This window comes from Podarcis filfolensis (assembly GCF_964270895.1).
Source record: "Podarcis filfolensis genome assembly, chromosome: 2".
Classification (NCBI taxonomy): Eukaryota; Metazoa; Chordata; class Lepidosauria; order Squamata; family Lacertidae; genus Podarcis; species Podarcis filfolensis.
The window spans coordinates 67900101-67913633 of NC_139605.1; the positions used below are offsets into that span (position 1 = coordinate 67900101).

General features: G+C 40.7%; 1 protein-coding gene across 3 annotated transcripts in view; it reads left to right on the forward strand.

Annotated features, from left to right (window-relative positions):
* Positions 1-13533, forward strand: part of FSTL4 (follistatin like 4) — a 340016-nt gene that overhangs the window by 290538 nt on the left and 35945 nt on the right. For 2 of the 3 annotated variants that reach the window (XM_083600096.1, XM_083600097.1), the window contains exon 7: positions 5423-5589. The exons of the other annotated variant lie outside the window; for it this stretch is intronic. In XM_083600096.1, the coding sequence (XP_083456222.1) occupies positions 5423-5589 (167 nt within the window). The remainder of the gene's footprint in view (positions 1-5422; positions 5590-13533) is intronic. 3 annotated transcript variants of the gene reach the window in all.

Consider the following 13533-nt stretch of genomic DNA (forward strand, 5'->3'; position numbering starts at 1 on the left):
TCTTAAATGCTGCATAACTAGCAATGGTCTGGACACAACCACTCAGCCCTGTTTAGGGAAGTTTTTTAGGTCTGATGTTTTATCACATTATTATTATTATTAATTTCTGTTGGGAGCCACCCAGAGTGGCTGGGGAAACCCAGCCAGATGTGCGGGGTATGAATAATAAAATTATTATTATTATTATTATTATTAATAATAATAATAATAATAATAATAATTCTACAACACATCACAGACTGTGACTTTGGACACTTAGACTGGAGTTGCTACAACTGTGGAGTCAAGGTCTCTCTGAAGTGAGTTGACTTCAATCTCAAAATGTGCAAGTCACATGAAGATCTTAAACCCTTCCCCCTCCCCTCCCCAAAAAAACACAACTCCAAATTGCTGCAAAAATGTTGAGAACTGAATTTAAGATTGGAAAAATGAGAAACAGAGAAAAGTGGTAGTGACAGATCCTTCCAACCCCAATTTCACGAGAACGGAGCGCTCAAAAGTGTGTTCATAAAGAGCCTGCTGATAGATTTTAGAAGTCTTTCATGGAGTCCAAGTCATTTGTGAGAAACAGGATTAAGGAAACCTTATTAAAAGACATAAAATCCAATGAGTGTACCCTTACTTTATTATACCTCTTCAAAAGCAAGCAACCCTCATTAAAGCCACTAAATGTTACGTGTTATGCTAATTACTAGTTCTTTTTCCTATCCAGTACATTCCAAATATAGCAGTGTTTTCATTAAAAAGTATGTTTGGGCACCAAATGCCTACTTTTGTTGCACATATAACCAGTGATGCATATGACAGCACAAACTGAAGAAATGATCACAACGGGATGTCAGAAGCTGCAATTATCAAGCCATAATATCGTTGACTAAAGATAGAAGGTGCTGAGAGGCAATTTTGACCAGCAATCCAAATGATACAGAATTTATCTCAATTTACAGAGGGAACACTGGCTTCCAGGGCAACATTTTGCATAGAGTCATATATCTATTAGTGCACTATGAAAATCTGCCCTCTGGTGCCCTCCACTTTAGAGTCCATTAATGAAAGGTACTTGTTTTCAGTAAATGCGACCTTGTTTCTGAATGGCTTGCTCCAAGGGCATGCACAATTCTTGTTTTACTTGCTCAGTAATGTCTGCAGAAAACACAACAAATATATTGACATGGACCTCTTCACAGAGTGCCCTCTTCAGAGTCAAATGTGCATGTGGCCTGGCAACTGAGGTCGTACTCTGTCATGTAATAAGACCCAGACAAAGCGTCACTTGATAACCTCTATCCTGTGACTCATGCTCAGGTGCCATGGAAAACAAGATATTTGAGTATCAAGATATTTGAGTATCATCTAGTACGGGGCAATTGTTCAGCCAAGGGCCACATTCCCCCAGGCAAACTTCTGAGGGCTGCATGTCTTTGGGAAAAATAAAGAAAGGGAAAAAGTGGATAGAGCAATGGATGCCATTTCTACTTTTGTACAGTAGACTAGAGAAATACAGTGGTACCTCAGGTTAAGTACTTAATTCTTTCCGGAGGTCCGTACTTAACCTGAAACTGTTCTTAACCTGAAGCACCACTTTAGCTAATGGGGACTCCTGCTGCCACTGTGCCCCCAGAGCACGATTTCTGTTCTCATCCTGAAGCAAAGTTCTTAACCTGAAGCACTATTTCTGGGTTAGCGGAGTCTGTAACCTGAAGCGTATGTAACCTGAAGCATATGTAACCTGAGGTACCACTGTAATGAATGTTTTTGCATAGACACACCCCAGATCTTTTTTCCCCCCAGTCAAACATTTCCAGGGCACATTCAAACTAGGCAAAAGCATTTGAAGAGGGTGCAGAGAGGGCTGGTGAGAGGTGTGGCCTAGGAAAACAGGGTGCAGGCTGGGGAGAGTTCCAAGGCCCCCAGGCCTGAGGCTCCCAGCTTCTGATCTTCCTATTAAGTGGAATTTACATTTTTGAATTTCAGAACTTACTCTGAATCAGGGCTCCCTCCCCTCACAATCCCCAAGTGGTAGCATTTCAGTGCCTCTCCATAATGAGACTTAATGAAAACAGAGGAGGGTTTCGGTGTGTGCAGAGTACTTTTCCTTCACCAAGCAAAATGATCTCTTGGTCATCTGTGATCATTAGAAGTAATGGCTCTAAAGCACAAGACATAATAACTGAAAGAAAACATCCTGACACTTCTCACTAAAGAAATTGTATTTTTTTAAAAAAAATCAATTTCAGGTGATGTATTTATTTATCCATTTTGGTTAATTACATGGTGACACCATCACCCCTAATGACGTCTGAGAACCTTTTATGTGTCCAGGAATGCTTTTCCGACTTGGCTAAATTTGTTGATACCATCAGCTCACTGTAATTTCTATTTGAGTGTGTTCTGTTAAATGCACCCAACCTATAAAACCTTAGCAATAAGAAGCCCTTTCCATGATGTGAAAAGGCGAATGCATTGAGAAGCTAACAACATGCCACTACCATTTGCAACAGAGAGGGTCAATAATTTGGCCTATCTTTTCTTGTATCATCTGGAGCGCTGCTCAAGGTACTTTGCCCCTAAAGGACCCCTAGGATATGTCAGATGCCCTTATCTGTACTTCATTGTGGCTACTTAATTTATCTGGACATAAATAAAGAGAAGTAACTGTGAGGCACCAAAGGGTATGTGATCAGATTGCCCAGTGATTCAATTCCTAATCAAAGTTTCTCTTAAAGGCAAATCAGCCTTGACACTTATAAAGAGGAACTAGGTTGCCTTGCTGTTGCCTTCCCTACAAGGCTGTCTGAACCTAAGGATTGTGTTGTTGCACAACTCTGTGTGTGTAGCCCTGCCGCATGTGTACGCATTTAATGATTTTTTTTAGCCCACTGCTTACTTACTGTGTTTCCTGCTTGGTTTAGCCACTTTAGCAGCTTTTCTTAAAGCTGTTAAAGTGAGAAAAAGTACTTAAATCTTTCCATGTGGCAAAAATATTGCCTCTAGAAAAATGTGAGCTTTGTTGGGAAACTGCTCAATCCCAGGTCTGATTACTCTTGTTACTTCATCACAACAAGGGTCCTGGAAGTTCCCATCAAGCTTTTATTTCAGTGATGTCAAGCTTTATTATTTCTCTTTTTTCTTTTAACAAAAGGGGGGGCACCTTGTTTTACTGCTTTCCTCGTGGCTGTTGCAAAATCTATCCAGCAGTCAGCAAAACAACAGAAATCTACAGGCACAACGTTAACATGAATTCCAGCGATGTCATGCCTCCTGGAATCAATGCACTTACTGTCATGTTTGTCGGACAGATATAGATTGGACCAGCATAGCACCAAAAGAGGTGTTGAATCCACTGCTCCATTGAAAAACAACAACGACGCAACAATCTCAATGGACTATTAACTTGAAAGCTCAGTTTGGAGCATTTTTTAAATGTGTGGTGCAGCTTCAAGGCCTTCCTTTTTTTGCCAGTGCCTCAGATGCTGAGCCAAGAAGATGCACCAGGGAATGGTAAAACTGTAAACGTTACAGTTTTGACAAAGCACTTTGATTGCTCAGCCCCGCCTCCCTGTCTCTAGTTGAAATGCTTAATAACAGCTCTCTGCTACTGACAGTAATTCCACCATCAAGTGTCTTACCTGTCTGCAAAGCTGGGCACACCCAACAAAGTGCTTGTTGTCATATTTTATAACAGCTGGCTGTGCAAATCACAATGCTGCCATTGTTTTTTGAGCAGGCAAATGAACAGATGTCGGGATCCTGATTGGTATTATTATCACTGGGCAGGTGTTAATCAAAATGTAATGTTAAGGGAAGGAGAAAAAATTTGAACGCTAAGAATCAATTCACACAAAGCGATTTAACATGGTTCCCTGCCCCCTGCTGAAGAAAGAAGAGCAAATTCGTTTCCTCTAAGTACAGTGGTACCTCGGGTTAAGAACTTAATTCATTCTGGAGGACCATTCTTAACCTGAAACTGTTCTTAACCTGAGGTACCACTTTAGCTAATGGGGCCTCCTTCTGTCGCCGCACGATTTCTGTTCTCATCCTGAAGCAAAGTTCTTAACCTGAGGTACTATTTCTGGGTTAGCGGAGTCTGTAACCTGAAGCGTATGTAACCTGAAGCGTCTGTAACCTGAGGTACCACTGTATCAGGAAATTTGGATGACAATCCACTTAGTATCCCACACAAAGTTGCCCCCTTTTCCTGGCAGATCTCCTCTGCCTTTATAGCAGGTCATTTTCAGGTTAAAATGTAACCTCCTTCTATCGTTGCATCTCCGTGCTTGGTGGAGGGAACTTTTCCAGTTTAATTTTCTACATTCCATGCAACTGTTAAAGGCATTAGGAAACCTTCTGTTAGAATGTTGGCAATCTTAGTTTTCCTGTATGGTATCAAAATCTGTACAAAGATAATTGTACAGAATCTAAGCCTCACTGAAGGACCATGGCTGAGTAGCAGAGCACATGCTTTGCATGCCAATAAGAACCAGGATCAGCTCTCAGCATCTCCAGTTGTGGCTGGGAAAGACTCCATCTGAAACCTTGAAGATCCACTGCCAGTCGGTATCGACCAGGGCAGAATATATATTGCTGCTTCTACTGCAAAAGTATCCCCTTTCCTACAGGAGGAGGGAAAACACCATACTATGGACCATTAGGTCCAGTCGTGGCTGACTCTGGGGTTGCGGCACTCATCTCGCTTTATTGGCCGAGGGAGCCGGGGTACAGCTTCCAGGTCATGTGGCCAGCATGACTAAGCTGCTTCTGGCGAACCAGAGCAGCACACGGAAACGCCGTTTGCCTTCCTATTTATCTACTTGCACTTTGACCGAGCAACGGGAGCTCACTCCATTGCAGGGATTCGAACCGCCGACCTTCTGATCGGCAAGCCCTGGGCTCTGTGGTTTAACCCCCAGCGCCACCCGCGTCCCATGATGTACATACACAAGGTGATTTCAGATGTGTAAGGTCATGTGTACATTACGTATCTCTCTGATCCTAGAAAAGGTACTAGCATGGACATTCCACAGGTGGTTTTAGGAGTACATATTAGAAACTTCAGAACTCTGCTTTTATTCATGCTTGTCAGTTTGAGGAAGGAGATGTAAATATTATTATAGTTTGCTCTACAGTCTATTTAATCTGAATTCGATTTCTGCAGGGTACAAATGAGAATGGAAGACAATACTGTCTTTTTTCCCTACATAGCTGGAAGGCTATCTGACAACCAAGGAAGCATGAAATAAAGGATTACATTGTAATCTAGGTTTATTGAGGTATATCCCATTTCATGTTGTTGTTCTAACGTTGACCTTTTTAGCAGTTCATACCTTTGCTATTGCTGAAACCTCCCCAATCAATCAGTGAAAAGGCCAGATTTATTTCATGGATAATAATAATAATTACTTTTGTTCCATTGCTTTCACAGAGGTGGTCCAACTCACACTTTCTGAAGAGCAGAAGGTCAGCGTTACCACAGTAACTGTTGGGCTGAGCACTGTATTGAACTGTGCTATCCATGGACCTCTGCGGCCTCCAATCATCTGGAAACGCAACGGGGTTGTGTTGAACTTTTTAGATCTGGAAGATATTAATGTAAGTATTCGCCGACAGATATAACAAATGGGGGTCTGCAACAAAGTGTTGCAGTGTGGAGTGCTTCTGTTTGGCATTCCAGTCCAGAACATTTTGGAATGACGTCTGTGAGTATTTATGGCACATTTGGGATATTTGCCAGTCAGAAAGGGGTAGTTTTCTTGGCATTAACTCTTCCAAATCATTATGCTCTGGTAGGACCAAGGTTTCGTTAGACAATTTGAAAATTGAACAAAGTGCATTATCTCTCTTGTGGTAAAAAAAAATCTGCATTATTCAATGATCTATTTAAAGGTACTGAGGGGAAAAGGGAGGGAGGAAAAGGCACTATACTTCTTAATGTACTTGAAGTCAGTTAATTAAATTACTTCATTCCCCACCCTTTTAGCATGCCTCAAGCAGCAACTCAATTGCATTTCTACTTTTCACAATAAGGTTAGCAATTTAGTTAATTGGAAGTGCAACAGGAGATTAATTGTACCTTTTAACTTCAAGGAAACCCTGCCTGCTTCTGGCACAGTCAAAATAACTTACAGGCTTGGAGAATTTTCAGGCACTTGGGTGTGTGTAGAAATCCACATATTGTATTTCAATTAAGCTATTGTTCTTCTAAAAGCTAACAGCGATCCAGAAAATGATATCAAAATAAGAACCCGGATTGCAGCACAGAATCTGATATCAACAAGACCCCATAAGGTTTCAAAACAGAAACTGATAGCATATGACAACAAAGGAGTAGCTCATCCTGAATGTCCACATAAATTAAAAACAGGAGACTAAAACATCCTTTCTCTGTTTTTCTGTTTCCTTTATGTGATGTTTTGATTGACACTAAAATTAATTATTTTTTCCTGTTCATTTAATGAGAAGTTTTCATAACCAGCACAATAATTTCCCTTATCAGCCAAGACCTTAACAGTTTCATCGCACAACTTTCTTACAAAAATGTTGTCCTGGTGGCACATGTAATTAAGTCTATTTATGCCAGATTGTCAGGAAAACACTCCAGATTGCCTAGATTGAAAAAATAATAATGTTTGATAGTAATGAATACTCCTGCTGCTTGGGATGCATTTCAAAGAAGCTAGTTCCATTTACTCACAAAAGTTAGGAACTTCAAATATGAGAATAATGATTTCTCAGTATCATTTATCCTTCAATTGTCAATACTACATATGGGGTGCGGTGAGGGGAATAGATGACATGGTATGTATTGCATTAAGTGATCAATATCCTGGTAATGCCCTGCCTTGTAGAGATGTTGATTTACAACAGTTTTCACTTCCCTAAAAGGCTTCCAGTAGCTTAATTATTATACTATGCAGTATACTAGGGGCAGCGTTTGTACAACACGGAATTGGGCAACACATCTACAGCCTACTACAGAGGCACATTTAAAATTGCCTGCACTCTTTTTGTGGAGGAAGTAAAGTGCCAATAGTTGTATCTTCTTGTTTTTTTAAAAGAAATAATGAATGTCTGAACAAAATGGCAGTCGTAGGCAACAAGAGAAGAGATGACTGTGCTCTATACTCATGAGTACTGCCACAAAGAAACCACAGGTTGTGTTTACCATCTTCTTACACCCATGGTTGAAACTGCTGTGAATGCCCTTCTTCATATACAGAGTGGATGGAAACTCAGGTGGATGGATTTGTCCACAACAAGTACACTTGAGAACTCGGAATAACTATGCCTGTAATTTTGCCCTATGCAGCCTAGCTGGCTGATCATTATATCAATAAGATTACCCTTTGCTATTCATTGCACAGGACAACTTACCACAAATCCACATTTGGTCATTACTCCCAAAATATAGTTTTCATCACCTATCATTCTCCCCCACTGTTTTCACAGATACTGAAAGTTATTTCCTGTCTCGAGATTTGATTTAAAGTCATCTGCAAGGAAGCAATTGCCTTTGGGGGAGGGGGGGTTTGCATAGGACACATCAGGGAATTTAATGCAGGAAGGCAAATGTTCTTAGAAACTAGTTTATAGCTTATCTTCCCACACCTTTGATGAAAAATCAATAGTTCCCCTTCAATGCCATGCTCCCAGGAGTTAACAAACTGCAGCATGCAATTTGTTTATTACCGTTGCTTGTGTGTACCACTACCTGTGACAGATACAGTATGGCTGGAGGTACTTGTAAGGAATACATGTTCAAAGTTAAAGGAGAAAAATCAATGGCTCAGGGTGCCAGAATAGTGTTGGACTTGGGACAGGAGACCCAGCCTGAGGGACGTAAAGGAGGCACACCCAGCCATGAAGCTGACTGGCTTTAGGCAATTCTCTTTCTTAACCTAACCTACTTCATGGAGTTCTGATAAGGATCAAAGAGAATATTTTTTTAAAAAACCTAGTAAATGTAAAACATAGAAGATACTTCACACATAAATTCATTTGCCACAGTTATCCTGGTGTTTTCTCATGTGAATTGTGAAGGGCACTTGCAGAAGCATAGAGTGGACATCTGCTGGGCTTCCCTGACCTTTTAGGAATGTGCGTCTACCCTTCACCTTCAAGATTTTCACTGTGGGAAGCACCGCAGCAACTGCCATTGCTTCATAGAGTGTTAAGCAGTTTTATATGTCAAGCGTGCAAAGGGTGTTCTCTCTGCCAGATCCAAGATGCTAACAGTGGACGTTAACACTGCAGGGCTTTACTGCCTAGGCCAAGAATCTGATGTCAAATATGCAACCTTTTAAAGTTAAATGCTTAATAAATGTTAAAATAAAGCAGTAGAAAATGATTTACAATTTGTACTCTCCAGAATCCTGGGATTCCTTTGAAACTTATCTGGAATTTCTCAGTAGAATTAATAGTAATAGCAGACAAGCTTCCCTAAAAGGCGCCTTGCTCACTACTACTGCGATCACCTACTGGGGTTTGTTGTAGGGCACACTCTTTGTTCCTTCAGGGCAGCAGTGAAGTTGAAGAGGCCTGGCAAGGGCATTCAAATGTGCTTGGCACCCATCTTAAAGAACTTCAAAGCCCTCTGCTTCTTGCTGGCAGAAGAGTCAATGTGGAAAAACTTCCCTGAAAGTTTGAAAACCAAAGAAGCTCAGTAGCTTCCTCAACTCCAGTTTACCCAAAATTGTACCTCACATACCAAAAGCAAAGGAGCATCCATATTGTTTTATGAAAACAAATAGGATAGGCCCAAAACAACAGACCGGATATGGTGCAGAGACCTCACGATGCAGACTAGATACAGTGTGGGGATGTCACCTTGAACCCAAAGGACTCGGGAATAAAACAATCTGCTGAGTGATGGCTAGGCCACCCCACGTATGATTTAGCTTTATAGCTCATTCCTTCAGAGGGAGTGCAAACCCTCCCAGAATAGATATCTCCCTGAGAAGTTCCATGCCTCTTATGTTTTTCCTAGAAACTATTGGGAAGTTTCACCTGAGGGGAAGAAATCTACATATTTGCTTTCCTTAAATTACAGAATTGATCAGCACGGAGTAAGACCAAGAGCAAACAATGCTAATGAAACGTACATTCCCAGCTTGTCTCTGGAAATGAATTATTAAGAGGGCCAAAGAAAATGATTTAGGTGTCCATAACTAATTTAGATGTTTATTGGTTGTGTTTACATTAATCACGCTTGAGTCTATTGTAAGAATTAAGATTAGGGACAATTTGATTAGTATGGAGAAAGTAATTTTCAAAGTGATGGACGCTGGAGATTTTGCAAGAGACAGATCTCATTAGATGCTAGGGTGGTTTGTGTTTTACAATCCTGTGAGCATCATTACAATAATGTTTCTGATATTGTGAAGAATAAGCAATATTTTCAGAACAAAACTGGTAAAAGCTATCATTTATAAGTCCTTCTCCATTAAATAAAACAGGTGCTCTGTTGAGTGCAGTTAACACCACCACCAACAACAACAATAATAAATATGAGCCAGAGTTCTAGCACTGAAGGGAATCATATGAGGCTATGCATAACTCTTTTGTCAGCTGTATTTTGGGGATGCTTTGAAGTATGGAATGTCCAGTGTTATAGCCAGTGGTTGTAATGTTAGGGGCCAGAAGCAGCTTCTGGGGGGGAATCATCCTGCCCTTTTATTGCCCATCTAAAGTCAAAATAAGGGTTTTGGGGGTGGCAGCATTTGTGACGAAAAGCAGAACATAGTTTGGGTAATTAAAACATTGACCTGACATCCTATCACTCCATATCCAGCAAGGTAAGCTGACAAGAGGACTGCATTACCTATTGGATCTTTTCCATCTCTCTGATTTCTCTGTTAAATAAGTCCCTATTTAGGCAAAGAATTGCTTTGGATTCCATATCTGCATGGAAAAGACATGCTGGGCTCCTCAGGTGGAACTACTGATACCTTAAAGTGCTTCAATCTGTTCTTTATACAACTACATGTCCTATATAAGAGTACTCTCCTGCAAGACCAACCTTTTCATGAATGAAGCAAACCCCTTAAGGGAACTGGGATGGAGGAAGGAGAATCTCCCATTCTCTTTGGTGCTTCCATTTCACCCATCAATACCTCTTATTTTAAGATTAGCATCCAGGGGGAATGACTCCTGGTGGATAATCTGTTTCTATTACTGTTCACACCCAGCATACAGCTTATTAGCAATTGTCTTCGACCTATTATCAAAAGTTGGAACAGCTAGTATTTTCTTTGTTCATAATTAAATTGTGATACCTGAAAAACAAGGTTTCTCCCTTTCTTTCCCAATTTGAAAGGTTGGCAACAGTTCTGCCTTAAGTATAATTGTCTGTATATTGAGTTCATGAAATAAGATTGGGAGGGTTCAATGGGTTTCTTTGTGATATTTTAACCTTTGTGGAAGTGTTCTTTAAAATATTATTCCTTCTGCATCATTTTCCTTCTCCCCGTTTTAAGAAAAAAAGAACAGTTTTCTGAGTGTATAATCTGTAAGACTGTCTATGACAATACGAGAAAATGATCACACCTTATCTGTGACACAGATCTTGCCACCCAACAAAACCGATTACCTTGTTCTTCTTCGTTTGTGTGAGATACTTCATATCACATTAATTTTGACGGGTTAAAAAGCTAAGCCGATATCATTAAACGGAGATTGACATCCACCTTTTGACAGCTGTTGGTAATTACTGGCAATAGAAGCACTTGATCATCAAACTAATATGACAAGGCCTCACATGTCACCCTTTAAGCAGGTATTTATAAAGTGCTGGTGCTGATGTTAGGAGGAGGCCAAAGGAAAATGAGTCAGTGGGTATATGCCTCACAGACAGCTACCACCACACCCATAGCAGGACCTGCCAGCCCTATCATGAAGCACAACAAACCCTCTGAGAAGGGGTTCCTGCAACTGCAGTCCACTTCCAATGGGGACATCAGCAGAGGCAGAAAAACCTACTGTGTAAGAGTAACTCGTGTAGTTGGTTCCACATCATTCTGTTGGGTTTCCACGATTCCAGAGCTGTATGTCATTAACAATTGTGCAATGGGGAGATGTTTCACCTGCCAAATTTCTGCAAGTTCAGCTCTGCAAAAATAAATAATGAAATGAAATGGAAAAGAAAGAAAGGTTGGTGAATGAATAGAAAATAGTTCTGATAAGAAACTAAAACATTGGAGCAGTACTAGAAAAGAGTTTAAAGAAAGGTACCTGACAGTTGGCCAGACATTGTTTTGTTTTTTAAATTGTCTGTGCACCGTAGTGGCTTTTAAAGGATTATTGAATATAAAAGCAAGCCGAGATCAATCCAGAATGCTGGTTTTTAAACTAACAAAGCTTGAAAGTGTGCTGGGATCATTTAAGCAATATTCTTTTCCAAGGGTATTTGTAAAATGTAAAAGAAACCCACTAGAGGATACAGACTTTTATTTCAAAGGGGGGGAAGTGAGGCAAACCAAGAAGGAAGCAGTTTGCTACTATGTGAATATGTCACTGAAAAGAATATAGGAGCGTGAGCTTATGGAAAGGAAACATTCGGTTAAAGCCACGAGCAATTTCACAATGCCACTCCTGCTTTTTAGCAAGGATGAATTTGCCACACATGCCTTCTTGGGAGATGAGGGAAATTGGTCTCTTCCTTGGGAATTACCAGGGCAGGAGGAGAGCGATCAGGCTGCTATTTAAGCCTGCCGTCCAGCCCTTAACCTTCTATTTTGCAGCACCCACTCTTTCTAGTTTTTTTGCTAGGCCTGAGTAATAATTTTTAGGGGAGTGCCTGATTGACCCATAGAATTCCTTCTTCACCCAATGCAGGATCCTTTGATTTGCTCTTGATATGTGTACTTACTTGGTCTGCTTTGGACTCAGAGCAGGACGGTAAGGGAATTTAAGAATTTAGTAGACAGGCAGTCTGAGGCATTATGGGGGTTGGCAGCAGTCTTGATTCACCTTCTGCAGCCTTTGGCTTGGGTGGCAGATCCCTGAGCTGCCTTGTAGACCTGGCATGCACACCTTGGTGAACACTGGACAGCGGGGCCATTTTGAATATGATACTTGAGAAGCCAATAACAAGTGTGATATAATTTATTAGCAATAAGGCAAGGATTCTGAGTGATTCCTTCACTGCCCTTTGGTTAACGAATTTGTGTCCATTTGATAAGGGTGCGAGGGAGGGTCAACCATCCTTTTAAAAGTATTTTAATAACGTCTGGAGAAATGTCAGTCTTTGGAATTTTGGAGGAGAACCACAGCTGTCTAAAAGAAGGGTTTCCTTCCAAATTTCCTCTGTAGGGCTTCACACATTTCTTCAGTGGGCACCTAATCTTCTGGGATCTCCTGGATATGAGCCTTTCTCTTTTGGTACCACACTGGAAGTTCCCAGTAATACTCACATATCAAAGAGAGGATATTTATTCTGCAGGCATAATTTACTATAAGCACTGCAAATATATAGCCTGCATTAATTGCAAAGAATCAAAAATAGAGTTTAAGCATCATAAATTATGTCTTTAGGCAAAAGCTTCTCTTTGGTATATGGGAATGAAATAATAAAATAGGACTTTACATCTTTGAAAAATGTATTTGCTCATACTATGCATCAGAGTAAAATAGATCATCCATAAAAAGACAATTTTAGAGCACCAACCAAGTGTTCATAACATTAATCAGAGATGTCTATTAGGAAGCAACACATGAATGACAGAGGATTTTTATTGCTTTGTTTTTCTTCAGCTCTTTTATAAATCATCTCATAAAAGTAGCCATCTAGTTTTTATTGATTTAAATTCAATCTAGACTATAATATTTCAAGCATAACAATGCCTGATAACACTAGTACTTCCATCAAAGTCGGCTTTCGGAACTGGTGCAGCTCAGAAGCTTGCTCTCATATCCTCTTGAACTTTGGTTCGAATATGAGGTACCACATGTGTGAGAACAGTTAACAACTCACAATCTTCACACAGTGTTTGCTTTTTAAAACCTAGAACTAACTGAGTGCCCTTGTGGCTTGGGCCATGGAAACACACCACGCATGTTTGAAAATGCAGACTACATACTTAGCAGCAGTGGTACACGAAGGGGCAGAACAACTGCTTTCTGACACTGGTTCCATTGCCTCTTGCCAGACATGGATGGTGCAGGGCAAGGCCGTGTGAGGTCAAGGGGGCTGCATGTTACAAATCCAGAGCTTCCTCAAGCTCACTGCCATGTCACCCTGCCCCATCCCAGTAAACACAGCACTGCCTTCCTCCTCCTCCTCATTCGCCACTGCTGGACCTGCATATTGATTTCTTTCCTATTTAGCACTTTCCTACTTGGCCCTCCAGATGTTTTTGGACTCCATCTTCCATCAGCCCCAGCTAGCATGCCCAATGGTAAGGGAAGACGGGAGGTGTAGCCTAACAACATGTGGAGGGCTGCAGGTTCCCCACCTGTTATGTCTCAGTTCTCAGAGTTCTGAAGTCTTTTATTGGGTCTGAAGAGTTAAACTCTTTGCCCTTGCATTCATGATTATTT